This window comes from Podarcis raffonei, chromosome 12, assembly GCF_027172205.1.
Source record: "Podarcis raffonei isolate rPodRaf1 chromosome 12, rPodRaf1.pri, whole genome shotgun sequence".
Classification (NCBI taxonomy): Eukaryota; Metazoa; Chordata; class Lepidosauria; order Squamata; family Lacertidae; genus Podarcis; species Podarcis raffonei.
In genome coordinates, this window is record NC_070613.1 from 34,472,558 (window position 1) to 34,497,677 (window position 25,120).

The window sequence follows — 25,120 nt, forward strand, 5'->3', positions numbered from 1 at the left end:
GTGGCCATACGAGAATAGGCCTTTTCAGTGGTGCCTCTGTGGAATTCTCTCCCTAGGAAGACATTCCCACTGCCACCTTTATTTTTAGGTGCCAGGCAAATACTATCCTGTTTATCCAGGCTTTTGGCTTTTAATTTGAAGGGTTTCAGGAACTTGTGGCCCCTTTTAATATCGTGAAATCTGTTAACACCCGTCTTTAATTTTATAGAAGCATTTTCAGGCTTTTATTGGTTGTATTTGTCCTAATGTGTTTTAATGTACCGGTAAGTCACTTTGGGTCACTTTTGACTCAGTGAATCAGAACAGCAACATATGTAGGATCCAGGCTGTTAAGACAGCCCCCGTTTTCTTTTCCAAAGAAAACTAGCAACAATAAATACTAGGATTCAAAAATCTATGAAGGCTGCTTCTAATAACTCAATTAAATGACTGTCTTTAAACAGCAGACAATCCACTTCACTCCTATTCCACATCACAAGCTGCTTTTGAAGCTTCACTCAGTTTCAGAAGCCGTTTATCACTAACAATCTGCTTAATGGACAAATACAGGCAAGCCTTCCTAGAGGGAGATGAAGTTACGACTAACTTGCTAGTGTGTCAGGCGTGAGCCAGCAGTAAATCACACTGTGCAAGTTAAGAGTTAACAATTAGCAAAAACACAACCTGCAAAGGAGTGTCAGGCTTAATGAGCGCAGCAATCCATCTCCAATCATAGCTGCCAACCGTCCCTTATTTGGCGGGAAAGTCCCTTATCCAAGTGCCGTGTCCCGCTGCTGTCCCTTATTGATGATTTCCCTTAAATTTCCTGGTTTTCAAAGGAAGCAGCTCCTCTCCCTCCCTCCCTGCCGGCCAGGGAGGAGGGAGGCTCCAACTGTGTTGCTTGGCTGCGTTGCTCACCCAGTAAGGAGTCTAAGAACGACAGGGGTGGAGCTTGCATGCTTTGTGCCAATCAAATCGGCCGTGTTGCCTGGGGACTTGCCTTTGCTCAGCGCTTCCCAGCGGAGAGGTGATGGTGGTTTTCCTTGCTGCATCCCCTTTGCCAGGTTGCTGTGCTGTAGGAACCACCGCTTGAGGCTTCATTTGGCTGCTGGTTGACTAAAATCCCTTATTTTGGCTGCTGAGCCCTTATTTTCGAGGCTGCTGGTCCCTTATTTTCAGATCTGTAAGTTGACAGCTATGTCTCCGATAGGTCTTGCCCCCCATGAAGCAGTTGCTGAGACTGAAAATCCCTGTCTCCCCACAACTGCCTAAGTTTGCTCCTCTCCAGGTTTCCCCCCCAAGCAATCGAAGACTGTGTCTGCATGCTGCCAATCTCTCCTCTGCCCTTTTCATGCCTCTTCCTGTTCTGGGAGACAAGTGGGGTGAAGATTTTGTTGCAGCAGGAGGAGGCACTCATGACTCTTCACTAGCTGACTCATCTCTGCCTCTTGGCCACCCTCTTCTGCTTCCATCTCTGCTTCTGGACTTCTCTCTGCCACAGACTCCCCTTCCTCACTTAGCCCTGTTACCTCCTCAGCATCTGACACAGGCATAGGCAAACTCAGCCCTCCAGATGTTTTGGGACTACAACTCCCATCATCTCTAGCTAACAGGACCAGTGGTCAGGGATGATGGGAATTGTAGTCTCAAAACATCTGGAGGGACAAGTTTGCCTATGCCTGATCTGACACCTTCTCCTTCCTGTCTTCTCTCTGTGACCACTGGTCATGGTCCCAACACAACTCCCTAGGCTCTGAGCCTTCTTCCCTTGGTACCTCCCAGCTGGTACCTCCCACTAGTCCTCCCCTTCCCCCTCCTCCCCTTCGCCAGCTGGTACCTCCCACTAGTCCTCTGCGCCCAACCAGTCCATGACACAATGTCACACAAGAATCACAGCACATCTAGCTCCTGAAGATTTTTGTAATAATATTACTGATATTATAAAGGTGAAAAGGCAAAGGACCCCTGGATGGTTAAGTCCAGTCAAAGGAGACTGGGTTGTGGCGCTCATCTCGTTTTCAAGATGAGAGAGCCAGCATTTGTCCACAGGCAGCTTTCTGGGTCATGTGACCAGCATGACTAAATCGCTTCTGACGCAACGGGACACCATGATGGGAGCCAGAGCGCACGGAAACGCAGTTTACCTTCCCGCCACAGTAGTACCTATTTATCTACTTACACTGGTGTGCTTTTGAACTGCTAGGTTGGCAGAGCAATGGGAGCTCATCCAGTCAAGCAGATTTGAACCGCCGACCTTCTGATCGGCAAGCCCAAGAGGCACATTTTTCTTCAGCTCTTGAAAGCAAAAGTTCTAGTTGAATATTCTTCCTAGTCACTAGTGGTCTAAAAAACGGTAACAGGGAAGGAAACAAACCAACCACTGGCCAGTTTTTGACGCACTTCCCTAATGTTCTCCGTGAATCTGCAGCTTGCCTACTTCGCCATTTCAAAACTCTGAGAAACTGAAGCCATTGGCTGCAAGTTGGGCTTCTGCGAACACCTGCCCAGAAGCACTTTGATAGCGGCACCCGCCCTTGCCCAAATGAAAACACCGTTTGGAAACCTTATAAAAAACCAATGCATTTATCGAGCGGCTAGTTTTGCTGCCTTGAAGCGAGCCAGTCCATTTGCTAGTGGGGAGGACCTGCGGCGCGCGCGGGGGCAGAGACCCCCTGGAGGTGTGTCGCTAAACATCCGTGTGACGCACCAGGCATTTAAAAACCTTCGCCAGCCCTTAGCTTCTCCGTTGCCCCCCCCTTCCCCCCTCCCCCCCCCCCGGCGTCGCAGCGGCTGATGGTTCCTTCCTGGCAAGCCGTGGCCTTAATTGGCCAGGGCCGTGATTTGTTTCCCTTGAGGAGCGGCTTGTGGGTGGCCCGGCCGTGACTTTTTTCGCTCGTCCCCAGGGCAACGGGACGCCGCCGCTGATTGGAGCAGACAGAGCAGCGAGTTGAACCGGACGCTGGCGGGGGCGTGGGGAGCAACTCCGGGGCTGGCAATGAGGGCGAGGAGCAGCGGCAGCAGCAGGTGAGCTGCCCGCGCGCTAATTAGCGGGCGCTCCAGAACTGCGCGGGGAAGGCGAGGAAAGGGCGTCCAGCTTCGCGTCGAGAAGTTGGGAAGGCGCGCAGCCGCGAAGGAGAGCATTGCCAACGAAGTGCCCCAGCTGCTGCAGCTGCAGCGCCGCCGCCGCCTCCTCCTCTGTGGACGCCGGACTGGAGATGGAAGAGGACGAGGACGAAACGGCGCAGGAGAAAAGTTTCGCGGAGGACGCGAGGGCCCAGTTCGTGGGGCGCCGCGTGGCGCACTTGCTGAAGCTGAAAGACGACAAATGGAGCCAGTTCCTGGCGGAGGAAGACAACCAGAAGCTCTTGGAGGACTTTCTGGAGAACAGCCGCCTCACTTTGCTGGCTTTCTGCCTCCCTCTAGCAGGAGGGCTGGCAGCTGGGACGAAGGTAAATAATGGCCGAGGTGTTTGGGTGGGGTTTCCAGAAGAGGGGTGCCCTTCTGTGAGCTTGCAGTGCGCCAAGTGGACTGGTTTCTCCTTCGCCTCCTGTGGGCTCCGTCAACACCCAGCCATGTGGATGTGTTTGGTATGGGTGACTTCCAAATCTCGAAGCCACCCTGGAGTGCCAACGTGAATAAAATATTGGGGGGGGGGACAGGTAAGCCCCACCCCACATAATAGATCACATGTTGTGGGGCACACACATCATCTGAATAGCAATGCTCATCAACTTTAAGGGGTGTGGACCTCTCCAATATTTTATTGGGGGAGCTGAAGGGGCCTTGGATCCCATGGAGCCATTCTAGGAGATGTTAACTCCAAAACCCATCAGGTGTTGGGAAAAGGTGGTCATTCAGGTATGTCTGTACACAGACCTGATGTTCTACTATGTACACATCTCATAAGATTTTTTTTTATATTGATATGCTTGCGCTGTAGAACTATAACTTCAGATTGCTTATATACAAGTTCTCCATGTGATTGTACCTGTGTATACAGTCACTTTCTTGTGAATTGGGTTGAACATGACCATAGTCCACAGTGGACTGTTGTCATTTTCATAATTGGGGGGGGGGGGCTGCTCAGCTCAGTCAGTAGAGCATGAGACTCTTAATCTCAGGGCTGTGGGTTTGAGCCCTATGTTGGGCAAAAAATATTCCTGCATTGCAGAAGGTTGGACTAGGTCCCTTCCAACTGTATGCTTCTGTGATTTTATGATTCTATCCCACCCAACCTTCAGTGACAAAAAATATTGCTGGCTATTGTGGGCCTACCTATGGGCTGTACCCACCTGCAACCTGTTTGCTTTCTTTACAGCATCCATACATAATGAAGAAAATTGCTTGGTTTAGTTGTGGGGACTGTTCCTGAGAAGTTTCTAATTCATAGTTCTTACTTCAGAATGAGTTTGCCTTATTTAACACTAATCCCTAGACTAGAGCCATGTACCACTGGTCTGTCAATATATTTCCATTTGGTTATAAAAGGTGCACAGTTAATTCGTTGATAGAACCTCATCTCACATATCCTGTTTGAAACATGTTCAGTGCTGTAATCCTGTCTGGTTGCCCCAAAATATAGAACACCTTTCCTTTGAGACCTGCTAACGCCCAAGTCTAAGCTCTTTTTGGAAAATGTTGTAAGACCTTTGTGCCTGAGCTGGTTTTTTATTTATTAATATGCAAGTCTGATTTATCTGTTGTGAACTATAGTTTGATTGTGTTGTTTCTGTATTGTAACTCACCAAAAGCCTGAGCAATGTTACAGGTTACAAACTCAAACAAATGCCAGTGTGGCCGTTGTTTCTGAATCTGTAATGTAAACAATGTAGGTGCCTTTTCTGCCTGTTTGATGAAGAGCTTGTTTACTCATTTGAGAGACATTATCTTTTGTAAAATGCTATTGTGTATTGTATGTAACACTTGTTAATTTGCTTAGAAACTGAATTTCAGAAAGATTTGTATTGGTAATTGCTTCCATGTGATTCACAGCTTTCAAAAGTTTCTTTTCACAACTTACTTATCACAAGCTGTTAACTTGGGGTGGTTATGCTAAATTATCTCACCTTGACTTTACATGAGGTAAGATTGCAACTGGGATTGTGATGTAGCTGCTGAGTTATGATACCAGTTCATAGGGGAGGGGAAGTGAAGTCTAATACAGTGGTACCTCGGGTTACATATGCTTCAGGTTACAGACTCCACTAACCCATAAATAGTACCTCGGGTTAAGTACTTTGTTTCAGGATGAGAACAGAAATCGTGCTCCGGCGGCACAGCAGCAGTGGGAGGCCCCATTAGCTAAAGTGTTGCTTCAGGTTAAGAACAGTTTCAGGTTAAGAACGGACCTCCAGAACGAATTAAGTACTTAACCCGAGGTACCACTGTACTTCTTTCCTACTGCTGTGTCTGTGATGAGAAGGTTCATGGTCTGATTATCTGGAATTCTCTTTTCTTCTTGGTTTACTTTTTACTTCAGATTTGATCTTCATAACAACACACTTACTTTATAAATTTAGGTGGGGGGAAGGGCAAACAAAACGAGATACAACTCGTATCAATATGTTGCAACTAGAGTTAAAAGTTCCGAATTTCATTATAAGACAATTATTTTAAAACCATTGCATTGCACAAATAGAACAAAAATCAAAGCAACCCACTACAGTAGCTAATAATTTTGAAGTGTGCTTCATACTCTCAGCAATATGTAATAAATCTGGATCAACCCTAATTAAATAAGGTATCCAGATTAAAAAATGAGTTTACTAATTAGGGTTGCTATATGTCCTCTTTTTCCAGGACACATTGTCTTTTTCATGGGTATGTAAAACAAGTCGTCATAGAGATCCATAGTTAAAAGTAAAAGTCAGCAAATGTTTTCTTTTTTGCTCTTCAAAATATGGCAATCCTAAAAGTTTACTTTATTTTTCAAATTTATTAATCTAACATCAAGGTTATTAGTGTTGGTATACTTTGGTATAAATTGCCTCCATAATGCTGCATTGTAGGGAAATAAATGACAAGGAATAAGTTTCCATACATAGATTCTCCTTCAGTAGAGCAGCAAGGCTGTGACTAGGGATTCAGGGAATCCAGCAGCCCTATATACACACACACAAATAAAACACACATACACACACAGAGTGGAAGCTCCAATCCAGAAGCATATAAGCACCACAGCAGGATATACAACCATTAATTCACTTGTTGAATCTTCTGTACATCGTGCAAGTGTGCCCATCATTCCAGTCATCAAAAGGCTTTTTTTTTGTTTGGGATACATCGCAGCTGTCCTGGAAAACTTGTGCTCTATAGTTTCCAAAGTTGTTTATGGAATGTTGCAACATGCGAGCATGAATCTTGGCAGTCCTGGTACTGCGTTATGGTAATCCTCTGTAGTTGCAATATTATGGACCAAACCTATTGTGTTGAAGAGCTATTCCACTCTGGTCTGGTTTGCATGGAGCATGGTTGCTTATCTTAATCATGGTTCCTAATCTTAATTCACAGATTGGCACAGTTATAGTGTTGCATGCCACCCTACAATCTCCAAGCAGTGCAAGATCCCAGCGGTTCCAGGAGCTTGCCCAGAGTTCAGAGCTTGCCTCAGAAAGAAGGACAGTGGTCAGTGAAGACTGTGGTGTCTTCATATGACGTATGGTTTATTTGCACATATATGCAACGCGAGCCTATGATGGAGGGGTTCACGGCATTAACATCCCAATAAGGTCTTGCTTCTCCCATAGCTACAGCCTTGGATTCCAGCAGAAATCATGCATGGTTCTGTCTCTCAGCTGCCCAGCCTGCTTCCTGCTTCTGGTTCTAGCTCACACACCTCAATTCAGGCTTTTGTCTTTCTAACTACCAGTGAGGTAAGGGAGGGCCCCCTCCACTCATTTGTAGTCTGGCACAGAACCACATTACCCATTACCAAGAAACTTGTCTGGCTATTCCAGCAAATGGATTCTTGTTGCATCCAGGAATGCAAAGGGACTCTGGCATACAGCCTACCCTTACCCCCTACCCCCCCAACATTATATAAATTATCAAATGAATGAGTACATATGGTCACAATTCATTAACTTGAGAATTGTAACATATCTTTCTGGTTTAGATACCCAGTGGCGTGAAACTCAAAACCGTTTGTATTATGAAGAACACAGACTGTGTTGGAGCAGAAAACTTCAATGAAGCCCTCAAATTTGCAGAATTGTCTGGAGCACCTATGGAGCATGTAATGATTTTCTTAGAAGAGGTACTTCTAGCTTATGTATTTCTTTGTAATTTTAACTTCTCAGTCTTTAACACCAAATAGCTGGATTTCAAACCTCCCCCAAACTTGCGAAAGGGTGGAAAATCCTTTGTAACTTCCGATTTAGATCAAATGGTTTGACCTGGATGTTGGTTAATTGGGTTTATGAAGAAGGGGTAGCATGGGCCCGTAGTTATACAGAGCTGGGGGGCTGGTCTCTCAAGTAAAAAAACAAAACAAGGTATCTTTTACCTGAATATTCAACCCTCCTTTTTTTCCTTGTAAAGTAAAATATAAGGAAGAGTATGCAGACAGTAACACCCGGTAGCTCACAAAAGCAAACAGAATTTCACACATCACACTGACCATTGTTTAAAACGAACTATGGTTTAATGTGAAAGAGCATGTTGTTCGCATGGTGTATAAAATATCTTGCAGCTCTCCCCCCACCCTGCTGCACTTCTGTACAATGTTATCATCTGAACTTGGTTTCATTGTTTGTTTCCCCCAAACAATCCTAGAGCAGTAACCAAGGTTTGTTCTTGGCTTACTGCTTGTAGTTTGCTTAAAGAAAACCATGAATGAGCCCGTGCCGGGAAGATACAACAAGCCAGCCTGTGGTTTGTTTTGTCCGCAGCAGAAGGGGGAAGAAGCATAGTTGTCAACTTTCAGATTGAAAATAAGGGATCATCAGCCTCGAAAATAAGGGATCAGTAGCCTCACCTGTCCCGGGGACAGTCTACAGGATATCTAACAATCTGGGATAGCAGCGGGAAACAGCGCTGGAATAAGGGAATTTCCTGCAAAAAAAGGGAAGGTTGACAGCTGTGGGAAGGAGTGATGTGACAACTTTTTAGCACTCTGCCCCAACGTGCTAAGCATTCACATTAAATCATAGTTTAAAACCATGTCTTGTTGACGACACAGGAACCAGGTCATCGATTAGGATTTCTGCTTCAGGGTTTATTCTGGGGAAGTCAAAATGTCATTAATGAAGACTTAGTTTTCTCATAATATGTTGTAGAGAGCATTGTCCTTGCATGCTTTCCACTTAAAATGGCAGGCCGGGGTAGATGTTAATGAGAATGGCTATTTGAGAGCAAATTTACTTGTTAAATAAGTGATCAGTCTGCTTTTGCACTATTGATTACTCTTCTATTATATTATATTGATTACTCCCTCTATCATATACAAAATTGGTGATATCAAATGAAAAGGGATCCTTTAACCCCAGTTATGGAAACTTACACCTGGTGTCTCCTCTGTAGTTTTATATGTGGCAGGCAAGAACTTTTCTAATCCCCTAGGCTTTTCAACTACAGTGGTGCCTCGCAAGACGAAATTAATTCGTTCCGCAAGTTTTTTCTTCTTGCGAAGCACGGTTTCCCATAGGAATGCATTGAAAATCAATCAATGCGTTCCTATGGAGACCGTCCGGGGCCTTCCCCTCTGTCCCCGGACCTGTTTTAAAGCAAGGGGCAGCGGGGAGAAGATTGCTTCTCCCCGTTGCCTGCCCCGCAATCTCCGGGGACAGAGGGGAAGACGCGCACGCCTTCCCCTCTGTCCCCAGACCTGTTTTAAAGCAAGGGAAGGGGCAGCGGGGAGAATCGCTTCTCCCCGTTGCCGCCCCTTGGTTCAAAAGGGGTCCGGGGACAGCGGGGAAGACGCGCTGCGCTTCCCCGCTATCCCCGGAGCTTGCGGGGCAAGCTTCATTTTGCAAAGCAAGCCCATAGGGAAATGCATCTTGCGAAGCGGCTAAGAAAACGAAAAACTCCTTCGTCTAGCGAGTTTTTCGTCTTCCGAGGCGTTCGTCTTGCGGGGTACCACTGTAATTCTTAAATACTTTTTAGAAGCAGAGAGTTTTACTGTGCAGCTCAGCCTGTAGGCTTTAAACACTCTTGGTGTTTTGTTTTATTATATTTTATTGTTTATAATTTTAATGTTCTGAACTGCCCTGGGATATACATTATGAAGAGTGGTATATAAAAGCTCTAAATAAATAAATAGTCTCCATGTTATTCCTTTATTGCAAGCAGATTGGACTACAGACTGGAAATAAAAGGGTGAAATGGGATTTAGCAAGCATTAAGTTTAACCAGCAAGTTTGCATTTAGCAAACATTATCACTATGGGAGATGTATAGCAACAAGCAAGTGTATGTGAATGTAGTGATTACAAATCATATGTATTGTGCCACTGTGGCTGTTTACTTAACTAATTTATTGCACAGAGATCAGCTGAGAATTTCACAACAGCAAAAAAGCCTAGTCAAATATTTAATGTAAAGATCTTGCATTGCTCAACATGCTTTTGATTATTTCTTACTAGATACCTGACCAAAGTATTCATGCCATGTTGGGGTTTTTTATTTAAAAAAATTTCTTTATTTTAAAAAGACTCAAAAGTGAAGATAAGAGACAGAAATGCTAGCCATTTCACAATCAATCAAGGATCTTGGTTTTCCTCATTATCCCATGCAAAAACCTGACACTTCCTAGAACATACTACAAAAAGTAAAACTTGGAGCAATTTGTATCTCTATCCCTAATTCCTTTTTTAAATATAATAAATTACTTGAGTCCATCTATTAGTTTCCAGCTATCCAACACTTGTGCATATTCCCCCTTATCATCATAGATAATTTTTCTACTAATTAGGTTTGATTTACTTGACATTCAAGTGTTCTTCCATGACCTAAAGTACAATTTTTTTTGCCATTGTTTATATAAAGCCATGCCCAGTATAATCCAAAATGGAGCAGGATGGGCCTGAAAAAGAAAACATGTTGAGGCATGTCACTAAGAAACTGAAAGTGTTGCTAGTTTTGAAGCCTCCCCCCCCCCGCCCCTATCTGCAATGCATTTATATTAGGGTTGGCATATTTCAAAAAGTAAAAACCAGGACAACTCCAAAGTTGTCAAGCTTTTTAAAGACAAAAACGCCAAAAGAAACATGATTGACTTGCCTAATACCCAGGACAAAGCGCCACATTTCGGAAATTCGGCCCGGACGTCAATTCCGCCTTTGAAACCCAGGGAACATACAGATGTATGGCAGCCATAGTTTATATGTTGTGTTTTTCCTCTATCCCACCACTGTTTTCTCACTTCTTTCAGGTTGTACTGCCCATTCTTTCCAATAAGAAAAATAATGAAACGTGGCCACATGTTGTTTCCCTGGACATGGAACGGCATGTAGAAATCATGAAAAATAAGGCATATGTTATGACTGGAGCTATGTCAGGAAGAACTCTCCTTCCCATTCCAACAGTTGCAAGAGAGACGGAGTTGCATGAGATATGTACTGAAAATAAGTAAGGAGACTCACTCTCTCTCTCTCTCTCTCTCTCTCTCTGTGTGTGTGTGTGTGTGTGTGTGTGTTTACATCAAAAAAGAAATACATTTTGCTTCATGTTTGTTCAAGCAGAAGGTAAAACATTTTGGTTGAATCCTTAAAAATGCCAATAAAATGTGAGTGGTAGGAGTCACCTGTCAATGTGAAATGTACAATACCAAACGGATGTATTGATTACTGCATTATTTTTATTTTATTTTCTTAGAAAAGCACAAATTACTAAAGCCTATTTTACACCAAAATTAATATGGTATAGCGATAATCAACATTAGATTTTATTTCACAGAAAAATAAGTTGTTGTTTTTTAAAGGCAGATTTTATTAAACCATTAACAGTGATACCTTTTTAAAATGGCAAAATAAGAGTTTGAAACTGGATGGTCACAAAAACAATTTGGCTTACAATTTGGTTTGCCAAATCTGAACAAATTTGCCTGGTTGGACACTATTCATTTAGCATAGGGGTGAAATATGCTGGAAATGGGGTAGAACAGTTTTTAGTGTAAAACGGCACTTCCCAATGTAAAAGAGAGACTGTTCCAAGATGAAAAACAGGCAGAAAATGACACAAACCAAAAAATGTGATGGAGGGGTTTACAATGCTAAGCAATATAAACTGATCTAAGCACAAAGTCAGGCAGGAATATAGAGTGGTTAACATGCACTGTAAAATGTCACTGAATTTAAGAATGTGGGAATCCTGCCATTTTCCTAACTTGCAGGCAAGACTCTTTCACAAGATCAGTACTGCATGCAATAGAATCAATGGTTATCAAGTGGTCGCATCAAATACAAGACACTGTGGGAAGGAATTCAGCTGAAACTCTTCTTCATGGCTTTCACTCAGATCCTCAGGTTGAGCTAAAGTTTTGGGAAGAAAGAAAGGATAATCTCTTGTGCATATATGACCAGGTAAGCAATTAGCAATTCATGATCATTGTTGTACTTTTATCTTTGTATATAACATGAGTTAGAGCTGAAAATTTGGATAGTAGTTTTTAACTTGTAGATACTGCCAAGCAAGCTGAAGTTTGTTGTCTGTGCTCTGGTAATCTCTAGGTTAGATTACTGCAACATGTTATATGTAGGGCTGCCTCTGAAGATGGTTTGGAAATGTCAGCTGGTGCAGAATTCAGTGGCCAGGTTGCTCACAGTGGCAAGACGGTTTGAGCATATAATGACAATCTTGGCCTCACTGCACATAGTTTCTGGACCCAATTCAAAGTGCTGGTTTTGACTTATAAAGTCTTATACAGTTCAGACTGCAATACCTCAAGGACTGCCTCTCCCCATATGAACCGACCCAGACCCTGCAGTCATCATCTGAGAGCCTTCTTCAATGTGACCCCTCCACAAGAGGTCTGGAGGGTGACAACATGAGAATGGGCCTTTTCTGTGGTGGCTCCCTGTTGTGGAATGCTCTCCCCAGGGTGGCTTGCCTGACAGTCATCTTCAGGCGCCAGGCCAAAGGCCTCTATAGGGAGGCCTTTGGCCTTTAAATATCTGTGGCCTTTAGAAGTGGGTGGGATTTTTTTTTTTTAAATGTATTTCTCTTTCCTCTTGGTTTTAATGTACCCATGTGGGGTTCATTGTCTGTTGGTTTGGTTGTAAGTCGCTTTGGGTTGCCCTGGGCAAGATAAAAGTGACTTACAAAGTGAATAAAGGATAAATAAATTGTGACTACAACTTCCATTATCTTTGAGCGTTGGTCAGGCTGGGGCTGATGGGAGTTGGATTCTAGCAACATCTGCAGGGCTTCATATTCCATAAAAAAGGTAAAGGGACCCCTGACCATTAGGTCCAGTCGTGGCTGACTCTGGGGTTGCGGCGCTTATCTTGCTTTATTGGCCGAGGGAGCTGGTATACAGCTTCCAGGTCATGTGGCCAGCATGACTAAGCCGCTCCTGGCAAACCAGAGCAGCGCACGGAAACGCCGTTTACTTTCCCGCTGGAGCGGTACCTATTTATCTACTTGCACTTTGACATGCTTTTGAACTGCTAGGTTGGCAGGAGCAGGGACCGAACAACAGGAGCTCACCCCGTTTTTTGGCATTCGAACTGCCAACCTTCTGATCGGCAAGTCCTAGGCTCTGTGGTTTAACCCACAGTGCCACCCATGTCCCTTCATATTCCATACCCCTGCACTAAACTACAAGAGAATATTATATTCACCAAATACCTACAACTAGTCAGGTTTCCCAGGGATAATATTCCACACTTGGGGGGGTGCACCACTGAGAAGGGGGAGGCAGGGGAGGCCCCTAGAGCAAGACTGCTGATGGGCTTTAAAGAATGGCCGGGTTCATAAAGATGCAGATGGTCTGTCAGATACCTTGGTGTAAACTAAGCCATAGCAAAGTTTAAAAAATAAATAAATACTAGTGACCCATGTTCTAAGGGACCAGTTCCACTTGAAACATATTTTGAACTGAACTGAAGTTGCTTCAAAGACTGCTCCACATGCAGTATATAGCAGAAATTAGTTTTGATTCTTACCTGGGAGTGGATACCTGTGGTAAAGATAACTCTGTCCAGGAGGGGATATAGCAAGTAGAACCATGTACTTGATCCTTATGTTAAAAAGGGGCTGTGGTAGTTGAGATTTGGTGCAATAAACTTTCAGCCCCAAGACTCAACATTTTAAATAATTTTCTGGCCATCACCTTCAAGGGTATGATTTGTTAAGATTGGAAATTAATTTTCAAGTATATATCCAACGATTTGTGAAACCCTGCTGCTTGGTCTGTCCAAAGCTTGTTTATTTGAACACTGCCCACTGCATTTTGTGATAAAACGGATTCTTAAAACATACTGGATAGTTGCTGGAGATTCATTGTTCTGTTCTAATTCCAGCTTAAGAGTCCCATCGTTCAGAAAATGATTAGGATCTTAAAAGTGAAGATGAGCAGCTATTATCCCACTTTTCAAGACATTTACAAGGAAGTAGAAAATGGTAAATTTCTCTGAATGAAATGTGTACATTCTGTATACGTTTATGCTTTCGTGTTATGGAATAATCCATAATACTTCTTGATGTATTGCTGCAAGCATTAATTCCCTGACTGCGCTTTGGGACAGCCTTAGATATCCTCATAATTTATATGTATAAAATTTGGATATTTTTACTTCCATATAAAGCAAGATAAAATGTTTAAACAATTAGATTAACACAGAGTGTTTTGTAAACATTATTTAGAGACTGTTCCATGCGGTAAAACTGTTACTAGGTAGTTTTACTTCTAACATAAAACAGTTAAAGTTTGTGTATTACCCAGTTGGTCATGTTTTACTATTTTGTTTTCATATTGATCAAATGAAATGTCAATGTAATCTCATTATTTTTATAGGGCACTTTATCCCAAATGTACAAAGAGTTCAGTAAGTGATTAAGCTTGCATGGTCCTTGCTAGGCGGGTGAATATTCTTTCTTTTACACTTTGGAGGAAAGTATCAAAATTTGAATTTGAAAGTTAATCTTGTGTGTAAACAGCCACCAGGAGAAATCATTCTCTTGCATGTTGGCCAAAATTCATTAAAGCAGCTAGAATTTCTTCACAGATTTTGGAAAGTGTTGGCCATTAAAGGTGACACAGGAAAGCAGTGCTTCACTTTCATTTTTTAAAAATCCCCTAGATCGGAATAGATTATCACTTCCCTCCTAAACTGAGAGTAGCTGAAAGGAGACTTGGTAGTCTGTGATAACTAGTATGGCATTCTAGTATTCAGTGATTGGTTGGTTCATCTGTTCAAGAATTAGGTACACAGCCTGTTCTGGGAGAGGTTGCACTCCCCCTAAAGAAACTTGTCACTGGAGTCTCTAGTGACTAGGAGTGCTTATGCCTAGTTTAGGCACTTTGTGGTTGAGCGGTGAGTGTATCCCCTTTTCTTCCACTATAAAAATGACTTCATATATGAAATAGGTGTTCCTTCTGATGCCCTATTAGGGATCTCGGCTAAAGCAACCATGACAAATGGCTGCTCAACCTCTCCTTAAAAACCTCCAATGGAGAGCCCACCACATTCCAAGGGAGTCCGTTCCACTGTTGAACAGCTCTTACTGCCAGAAAGGTTCTTCCTGAGGTTGAGTTGAAATCTCTTTTCTTGTAACTTGAACCCATTGGTTCAGGCCCTAGCCTCGAGCAGGAGAATGTTCAAGAGTTCATGTGGAATGCTGCTGCTTCATATGTGAGGTCAGCTGAATGGTGGATGGCTATGCTTGCTTTTCTACTTTGCAAAGAGGAATGTCACAGAAACAAAATGCGTGAATTGGAGTAAAGCATTCAAATTTATCCTAAACACCATGCTGCCACACTGTTGGGAGATTCAGCAGGCTTTATTGTAGGCACAGGGATTGTCTTTTATGTCCTTTTTGTAGAAACTCTCAAAGTGTTTTTATCTCCGACTCACCGCCATTTACTATACTTGATTCTTTTTTCTTCTTCTCAGCACTCATTGAAGCCCAGGATATTGAGCTTTACTTGCGACCTCTGCAAAGACATATTCAGCATCTTCAAGATACAGAATTTCCAAAGATACATATTTTAATTCCCCCTTTGTTCCACACCATCTGTCTGATCTGGAGTCACTCCAAGTTTTACAATACGCCAGCAAGAATCATATCTCTGCTGCAGGAATTCTGCAATCTTCTCATTAGCCAGGTAGTACAAGGTGTGAATAGAAAACTAGATAAGCATGAAAAGCATAAATGCCTACTCAGGAGTAGTTTTATAGATTTCAGTGTGTTTTTCTCCCAGGGAAATGTGCATAGCATTTCAGCCTTAGTCAATAAGACTCAATCAATACAGGAGAATTGTTTAGACAAGAGAGTATAAATTTATCTGGTGTTAGTTATTTTTTAGCTCCCATCTCCCAAAGTATTTATCGTGAATTTTCCAAAGTCCCAAGATACTGTTTTTACAACTAAAGCTATATAACACACAAATAATTATAGTCATAAATTCTGCTGTTTTATGTGCTCTCTATTAAAAATACAATACGCTGTTTGTCTGACAAAGAGGCGGCATTCTTTAAAGATCACATAGCTTTTTACAAACTGTTTTTCATGTTGTCAGCTGTGTACAACATCCATTTTTAATATATTGTTAATGGAAATTGCTTATCAGATAGCAAAACTGTAATGGCAATATCTGCTAAGTTCAAGACCACAGGGGATTTATTAGTGAATCGGTTTACTGCTAGGTTACTTCATAGTCTGACATCGATAAATTGCCCTAATTGTAAAAGAGGCAATTCCAATAACTTAACAGAACTCTTAACTCTGATCTGTAAACAAAATCTCTTGGTGCATCGACTGTTTCAGTGGATGCAGTTTTTCTGCTTTTTCCATGCCAGTACCCTAGCTTCTATCTCTCTTGGGGAAAGCAGCAAGCGTAGGGACTATATAGATTGGGTGGTTGCAGAACTTAAACTCCAGATTGTGGGCAGCCTGGTGTCTGCTGGCAGAGACTCCATCAGAACAGAAAAGAGAATGTCTGTCTGTGAACAAAGCCCATTGAGATGCATTGTACATGTGCAATATACAGTGAGGGGGGGAAAGTATTTGATACCCTGCTAAATTTGCCCATTTGCCCTCTGACAAAGAAATGACCATAATTTTAACGGAAGGTTTATTGTAGCTGTGAGAGACAGAATAGCAACAGGAAAACCCCCTTGCCATGTTTGGAGAAGGAGGAATGCTGCTTAGGACCCCAAGAACACCATCCCCACCGTCAAACATGGAGGGGGACATATTATACTTTGGGGGTGTTTTTCTGCTAAGGGGACAGGACACTTTCACCGCATTGAAGGGACGATGGGCGGGACCATTTATGGTCAAATCTTGGGTGAGCACCTCCTTCCCTTAGCTCAGGGCATTGAAAATGGGTCGAGGATGGGTATTCCAGCATGACAGTGTCCCAAAACACACAGCCAAGGCAACAAAGGAATGGCTCAAGAAGAAGCACATTAAGGTCCTGGAGTGGCCTAGCCAGTCTCCAGACCTTAAACCCATCAAAAATATGTGGAGGGAACTGAAGGTTCAAGTAGCTACACATCAGCCTCGAAATCTTACTGACTTGGGGAGGACCTGCAAAGAGGAGTGGGACAAAATACCTCCTGAGATGTGTGCAAACCTGGTGGCCACCTATAAGAAGCGTCTTACCTCTGTAATTGCCAACAAGTGTTTTGCCACCAAGTACTAAGTCATCTTTTGCAAAGGGATAAAATACCGTATTTTTCACCCTATAGGACACACTTTTTTCCCTCCAAAAATGAAGGGGAAATGTGTGTACGTCCTATGGGGTGAATGCAGGCTTTCGCTGAAGCCTGGAGAGCGAGAGGGGTACAGTTAAGCGAAGTCGCGCTGGGCTCCCGACGGCTGCGCGGAGCTGCCTGCATTCCGAAGCCTGGGACCCGCTGAAGAGCGCACCCGGGCTTCGCGCACCTCTCCGCAAGACTGGTCATTTCTTCATCAGAGGGCAAACGGGCAAATTTAGCAGGGGATCAAATACTTTCCCCCCCTCTCTGTACTTGACTGTCTTCATAGACCCCACTCTATCTGTCACAACCGTGGGTAGTTCACTAGTTAGAGGAGTCCCCCCTCCCAAAAAAAGCTGGTTGTTGGTTATGCTGTAAGCTAGTCATGGCACATACTGTGAAAAACTGTAGCAAGCTAATTATAATATGGTTGCATGATTAACCTCCAATGAAATTCTGCTTGCCATGCAATACACTCGCAGTGAAAAGATGTTCACAGTTGAGCTTATGTATGTAAGAAGCATATATCTACTACTTGGAGTAGACATGAAGGTTTTGAAAAAATGCAGAATTTGTTTGACTTTTTTTGCTAAGTGATGTCAACAGACTTCACCTTCATTTATATAGCTGTGTGTTGCTGCAAACATACTGTCTTTTAAAATACTGCAATGGCACTGCCTTCCTGCCAGTGGCTCTTAGTTTTCATTTATTGGTGGTACATTTTAAAAATGTTATTACTTCCTCTCTGTAGGCTATATCATACCTTTCACCAGAAGATATTATGAAAAGAGAAACAGAAGAAACTTTGGAACAAGTGCAAGAGGCTCTTCATACTTTAAGAAGTTTTAAGGATAACTTTTTTAGCCAAAGGGAAAAAATTGCAACCTATTTCGCTAACAGTGAAGAGGTTAAACCATGGGATTTTCGGCCAAATATGGTCTTCCTTAGGTTCAATATGTTTCTAAACCGCTTGGAAAAAATAGAGGTAATTCTTACCAACTACTATCATATCTACCAATATTACAGTTAAGAGTAAACTACATAGGAAAATCTACTGCTGCTTCTTTTAAGTGAAGATGTTCCTTTACACACGTTGGTAGTGCCATATATAGAGAAATTAATGATTAGCTTTTAGTTTAGGATAGAATCAGTCTCCCCTAAAAGCTTTTCCAATTGGAACTTCACATTAAACTAATAGCAGAAAAGCAGCGTGCTCTTTGCAGTAATATTGTTCTGTTGTTTGCCCTGTTTATGTATACTTAGAAATCATAGAATCATAGAATCATAGAATCATAGAGTTGGAAGAGACCACAAGGGCCATCGAGTCCAACCCCCTGCCAAGCAGGAAACACCATCAGAGCACTCCTGACATATGGTTGTCAAGCCTCTGCTTAAAGACCTCCAAAGAAGGAGACTCCACCACACTCCTTGGCAGCAAATTCCACTGTCGAACAGCTCTTACTGTCAGGAAGTTCTTCCTAATGTGTAGGTGGAATCTTCTTTCTTGTAGTTTGGATCCATTGCTCCGTGTCCGCTTCTCTGGAGCAGCAGAAAACAACCTTTCTCCCTCCTCTATGTGACATCCTTTTATATATTTGAACATGGCTATCATATCACCCCTTAACCTCCTCTTCTCCAGGCTAAACATGCCCAGCTCCCTTAGCCGTTCCTCATAAGGCATCGTTTCCAGGCCTTTGACCATTTTGGTTGCCCTCCTCTGGACACGTTCCAGTTTGTCAATGTCCTTCTTGAACTGTGGTGCCCAGAACTGGACACAGTACTCCAGGTGAGGTCTGACCAGAGCAGAATACAGTGGCACTATTACTTCCCTTGATCTAGATGCTATACTCCTATTGATGCAGCCCAGAATTGCATTGGCTTTTTTAGCTGCCGCGTCACACTGTTGGCTCATGTCAAGTTTGTGGTCAACCAAGACTCCTAGATCCTTTTCACATGTAGTGCTCTCAAGCCAGGTGTCACCCATCTTGTATTTGTGCCTCTCATTTTTTTTGCCCAAGTGCAATACTTTACATTTCTCCCTGTTAAAATTCATCTTGTTTGTTTTGGCCCAGTTCTCTAATCTGTCAAGGTCGTTTTGAAGTGTGTTCCTGTCCTCTGGGGTGTTAGCCACCCCTCCCAGTTTGGTGTCATCTGCAAATTTGATCAGGATGCCCTTGAGTCCATCATCCAAGTCGTTGATAAAGATGTTGAATAAGACCGGGCCCAAGACAGAACCCTGTGGCACCCCACTAGTCACTCTTCTCCAGGATGAAGAGGAACCATTGATGAGCACCCTTTGGGTTCGGTCAGTCAGCCAGTTACAAATCCACTGAGTGGTAGCATAGTCAAGACCGCATTTTACCAGCTTCTTTACAAGAATATCATGGGGCACCTTGTCAAATGCCTTGCTGAAATCAAGGTAGGCTACATCCACTGTGTTCCCTTCATCTACCAGGCTTGTAATTCTGTCAAAAAACGAGATCAGGTTAGTCTGACATGACTTATTTTTCAGAAATCCATGCTGACTATTGGTGATCACAGCATTCCTTTCCAGGTGCTCACAGACTGTTTGCTTAATGATCTGCTCCAGAATCTTCCCTGGTATTGATGTCAGACTGACTGGGCGGTAATTATTTGGGTCCTCTCTTTTCCCCTTTTTGAAAATAGGGACAACATTTGCCCTCCTCCAGTCTGCCGGGACTTCGCCTGTTCTCCAGGAATTCTCAAAGATGACTGCCAGTGGTTCTGAAATCACATCTGCCAGTTCTTTTAATACTCTTGGATGCAGTTCATCTGGCCCTGGAGACTTGAATACATCTAAACTAGCCAAGTATTCTTGTACTATCTCCTTAGTTATTCTGGGCTGTGTTTCCTCTGCTGAATCATTTGCTCCAAATTCTTCAGGTCGGCCATTGTTTTCTTTATCGGAGAAGACTGAGGCAAAGAAGGCATTGTATCTCACTGAATTAAATAGGGCTTGCTCTGGTTAGGTGTATATAAGATCTAGGCTTATTAAACTGAGGCAGCAGCCCTGCACACAAGGGGTGAAGAGCCTCAGGCCTGGGGAGAGAGGTCTGTCTGGCACTCAGGATACTTCCCATGACACACTTCTTACCAGTCCTACTCTTGGACTCTCCTGAGCTGCTTTCAGGTGGCTGGAATGTATCCTTTAACTTTTATGCTGTCGTTGGCTTGCCCAGGTGGAGGATTTAAAGGTGTGCATGTGTAGAAAACTGACCTTTGCGTGCCTGGAATGTAAGATGTTGTACAATTACATCTGCTCCTCTACCCAATTTTGCCCCAGCCACTTTGGTTCCCCCTTGCCTACCTCCCACCACCACCCCTGAAATCTTGAGAATGACTGTCTGGGCGAAGAAGGCTCTCGCCCCATGTTTTTTTTTTCCCGAGTGAATTTTTATTGTTTTCCTTACATATTCTTTTCCAACAAATTGTAATAGCACCATACATTCCCTTTGACTCTGCCGAGCCGCGACCCCCCTCCCTCCCCACAACTGGTATATTTATCCTCTTTCCATCACGCACATCATTCTCATATTAGTACTATTATACATTGGAGGTGTTATGTCAATCCTGCTAGTGTCTTGACCTCTTTACAATTCTTCTTTAAATATTCAATAAATTTACTCCAGTTATTTTGGTATCTTTGATCTCCCTGGTCCCGGATCCTCCCTGACAGTTTAGCAAGTTCTGCATATTCTGTCAACTTCGCCTGCCACTCCTGAATAGTTGGTATATCTTGTACTTTCCATCTTTGGGCCAGAAGGGTCCTCGCGGCAGCTGTAGCATACATGAACAAATTTTGATCTTCTATTTTAATTTCTGTTCCTATTAAGCCTAATAGACACGCTTCCGGTCTTTTGGGGAAAGTATATCTAAATATTTTTTTGAGTTCATTATAAATTGATTCCCAAATTTTTTTACCTTATCGCAGGTCCACCACATATGGAAATAGTCGCCATCTGCCTTTTTACATTTCCAACATTTTCTATCTTTTTTCCTATACATTTTAGCTAATTTTACTGGCGTCAAATGCCATCTATACATCATTTTTAGCAAGTTTTTCTTTAAAGCCATGCATCCTGTAAATCTCAAACCCTCCTTCCATAATCTTTTCCACGCATCCAATTCAATGTTATGCCCATTATCAATTGCCCATTTTATCATTGATTCCTTTACTTCTTCGTCTTTTGTATACCATTCTAGCAATAAGCTATACATTCTTGATAAAATTTTATCTTTACAGTCTATTAACTCGATTTGGAATTTCGATTTTTTGTCTTCGAACCCATTTCTCTTTTTATCTTCCTTTAATAAGTCACTGATCTGGTGGTATTGCAGCCACCCTGTTAACATCTTTTCAATTTGGTCATATGGTTTGAGCTTTATCCCTTGGTCTGTTTTTCTAGTAATATCCTCATATGTTACTCTTTCCCCTTCCATGTTTACTTTTTTTGTTGTCAGCACCTCAATTGGTGATATCCACCACAGTGTCTTTCTTTCCAGTAGGTTTTTATTCCGATCCCATACTTCATATAAAGATTTCCTGATCACATGGTTTAGAAAACCTTTATGTACCTTTACTTTGTTGTACCATAGGTACGAATGCCAACCGTATCTATTGTCATGGCCCTCTAGATCTAATAGGTCAGTATTTTCTAAAGTCAGCCAATCTTTTAACCATACCAGGCACGAAGCTTCATAATATAAAGTCAGGTCTGGTAAATCAAAACCTCCTCTTTCTTTCTTATCTACTAGTATCTTCATTTTTATTCTTGGCCTTTTCCCCTGCCAGACAAATTTCGCTAATTTTTTTTGCCAATCCTTGTCTTATCCCTTTTACCACTGGTATTGCTTGAAATGAAAATAACAGTCTAGGTAGTATAGTCATTTTTATCACAGAGATTCTTCCTAATAATGACAATTTTAGTCTGCTCCATATGTCCATATCTTTCTTAATTTCTTTCCATACCACCTCATAGTTGTCCTTGTACAGGTTTATATTTTTTGTTGTCATCCAAATTCCTAAATATTTTATTTTGTTAGCTATTGCGATTCCTGAGTCTACTTGTAATTCTTCCATCTCTTCTTTCTTCAGATTTTTTGCTAGCATTTTTGTCTTGTTTTTGTTGAGTTTAAACCCTGATACCTTCCCAAACTCTTCCATTCTTTTTATTGCCTCTTTCACACTTTGTCTTGGTTCTTCCAACGTTAAGACTAGATCATCTGCAAAGGCTCTTAACTTAAATTCTTTTCGTCCCACCTTAATGCCTCTGACTTCTGATGATTCTCTTAGCCTCTTGTTCAAGACCTCTAGGACTGTAATAAATAGCAAGGGAGACAAAGGACATCCCAGCCTAGTACCTTTAGTTATCTCAAAATTATCTGATATGTTGTTATTAATTATTAACTTTGCTTTTTGGTCCGAATAAATAGTGTCAATACCTCTCAAAAAATTTTCACCAATTCCTAATACTTTTAAGTTTTCTTTCATGAAATGCCAAGAAACATTATCGAATGCTTTTTCCGCGTCTATGAACATTAATACTGCCTGTTTCTCATTTCTGACTTCAAGGTATTCAATTATATCTATCAGGTTTCTTACGTTGTCCCTTAGATGCCTCCCCGGCAGAAAGCCTGTTTGGTCCTTGTGTATCACCTTATTTAACACCATTTTTAGTCTATTCGCTAGTATATCCGCAAATAGCTTATAGTCGTTATTCAATAACGAAATTGGTCTGAAATTTTTTACATCTAATATATCCACCTCTTTCTTCGGGATCAGTGTGATATAGGCTTCTTTCCAAGTGTTTGGCATCCTTCCTTCTCTTAAGACTTTATTCATTACTTCACTTAGAACAGGTGTCAGGTATTGCGATAGTGTTTTATAATACTTTGCTGAGATACCGTTCGGTCCTGGGGCCTTCCCTATTTTCATTCTTTTTATTGCCTTTATGACCTCTTGTTCTGTTATCTCCTGGTTAAGCATTCTTTCTTCTTCTTCTGAGATTTGATGCAATTTATGGTCATGGATATACTTTTCTATTCTCTTATTGTCTTCTTTATCTTTCCTATAAAGATCTCTATAGAATCTCTGAAATACTTTTCTAATTTCTTTCGGGTCCTCAATCATTTTATCTCCATCTTTTATTTTACAAATTGTGATCTGTTTTTGTCTTGCTTTTATTTGCCACGCCAGGAATCTCCCAACTTTGTTGGCCGACTCGAAATTTTTTTGTCTCATGGCTTTTATTTTCCATTCGATCTCCTGTCCCACCACCATGGAGAACTGAGACTGCAACATTTTTATATTTCGTTTTATTATTTCATCTTTAGGTTTTGTTATAAGCTGTTTTTCGTTCTCCATGAGCTGGGATAGGATCTCTTCTTTCTTCTTCTCTCTCCCTCTTTTCTGGAAGCTGTTTTTTTGAATCAGGAAACCCCTTATTACCGCTTTGCTCGCGTCCCAGACTATTTCAATTGGTGTTTCTTTGTTTAGATTCCATTTAAAATAATCTGTTATTGTCTCTTTTGCAGTTTCCACTACTCTCTGGACATTAAATAAGCTCTCATTCATTCTCCATCTATGTGTAGAGGGGTCCTTTCCTTTTAATTCCATATATAGCGGATTATGATCTGATAGGGTTTTGGGGAGGATTTCAACTCTAGTTACTCTCGGTGTTAGAATCTTAGAAACCCAGATCTGATCTATTCTGCTGAAGCTTTGGTTTGGTTCAGAGTGAAATGAAAATTGTCTTACTGTTGGATTCCTTAATCTCCAGATATCAATTACTCCCAATGTATTGGCCATATCAAAGAAGGCCTTCGGCAGTTTACCTTCATATGTATTTCGCCTCTTTGTTAATCTGTCTAAATCCGGTACCACCACTCCATTGAAATCTCCCAGTAGTATCAATTTCTGATCTAAATACTCTAACATTATTTCATTCAACTTTGTATAAAATTCAACTTTCTTATCGTTTGGTGCATAGATCCCCACAATCAGCCATTTTCCCCCTTGAAACCCAATTTGTACAATCAATATTCTTCCCTCATCCTCCTTAAAAATTAATTTTGGATCATGCTTTTCTTTTATATATATTACCACACCTCTCTTTTTGTTTGAATGACTGGGCGAAGAAGGCTCTCGCCCCATGTTTACCAGAGAGTAAGTCCAACTAAAATCAATGAGACTTACTTCTGATTAGACAGGAATAGAATTGCAGTGTGAACATAGATATGATGAATGTAATCATAATTTATGTCGCCCAGGGAGATGCACTAAGCCAATGGCAAAGAAAGACATGAAATGGGTACCAAAGGTGACGTAGAAGATTGCTTTTGTTCTTAAAACCCCCCAACCCTGATGCATTTAGAGTTACAAAGCTCTTCCTCAATGTTTTTCCTCCCTCCCTTCAGTTTATTTTCTCTCTCTCTCTCTGCAAACTTATCAATGCTTCATATTTAAACATGTTCACAGAGCAATCCTATGCGCCATTTACATGGGGAAGGGAGTAGGGATGCCACTGCTGTATTGGTAGAAAGACCCCCATATTCTAATGCAGAAGGGGAGGAGGAAAACACACAACCAAGAAGTCCAAAAAAAATCAACCCCCAATAAATCACCTCTGCCCAACATTCTCCAAGAGTTTCTTTGTGGATAAACATCTTTGTGAAAGAAACCTCTAGTTTCTAGCTATGGGGTTCTTTTCTTTCCCCACTTCACTTGGTAAGTGTGTGTGTGTGTGTTTGTGTGTGTCTATGCGTATGCTACATGCTTTTCATTCTAAGTTAAATGTGGAATGCAGGGTTGTAGAGCGACACACAAACACACAAAATCATTTTTTCATTGTGGCAGGAATTGTGGTTACTTATAATGTTTATTGTTTTAGGATATTTTTGTTACTACGCTTGAGTTCGAGAAGCTGGAGAAACTGGAGTTTGGTGGAATCAAGGGGAAAATTTTGAATGACCAAATCTGCAAGTTGAATGAAGAATTCATGAAGTCCTGCAACATTTTTAAAGAGCAGACATATGATCCCTTAGATTACAACAATGTGGTAATATAGCATTTTTCACATTTGCATTTGGGTGGTGTTGTTTTTAATCCTAAAGAAATTGCAAGACTATACAGTGGCAACGCATGTGCATCATGGTAAGCCCATAAGCCATTCCTTATCATGCATGAGTGAATCGTACCTGGATTGCTTCTCCCTACTAGCTTTCAGAGGTGACATCCCATGATCCCTGGCTTAGAGTTAC

The 25,120-nt window shown here is 41.9% G+C and overlaps 1 protein-coding gene across 5 annotated transcripts in view; it reads left to right on the top strand.

The window, feature by feature from the left end:
- Positions 1–3,088: 3,088 nt before the first annotated feature.
- DNAH11 (dynein axonemal heavy chain 11) overlaps positions 3,089–25,120 on the top strand; it is a 149,272-nt gene continuing 127,240 nt past the window's right edge. For 4 of the 5 annotated variants that reach the window (XM_053409651.1, XM_053409647.1, XM_053409649.1 and 1 more), the window contains exons 1-8: positions 3,089–3,428; positions 7,094–7,234; positions 10,348–10,544; positions 11,308–11,497; positions 13,439–13,538; positions 15,032–15,243; positions 17,592–17,825; positions 24,751–24,918. In XM_053409651.1, coding sequence (XP_053265626.1) covers positions 3,195–3,428; positions 7,094–7,234; positions 10,348–10,544; positions 11,308–11,497; positions 13,439–13,538; positions 15,032–15,243; positions 17,592–17,825; positions 24,751–24,918 — 1,476 coding nt within the window. In that variant the 5' untranslated portion in view covers positions 3,089–3,194. Of the gene's footprint in view, positions 3,429–7,093; positions 7,235–10,347; positions 10,545–11,307; positions 11,498–13,438; positions 13,539–15,031; positions 15,244–17,591; positions 17,826–24,750; positions 24,919–25,120 lie in introns of those variants that run through there. The other variant, XM_053409650.1, reaches the window with a different exon arrangement.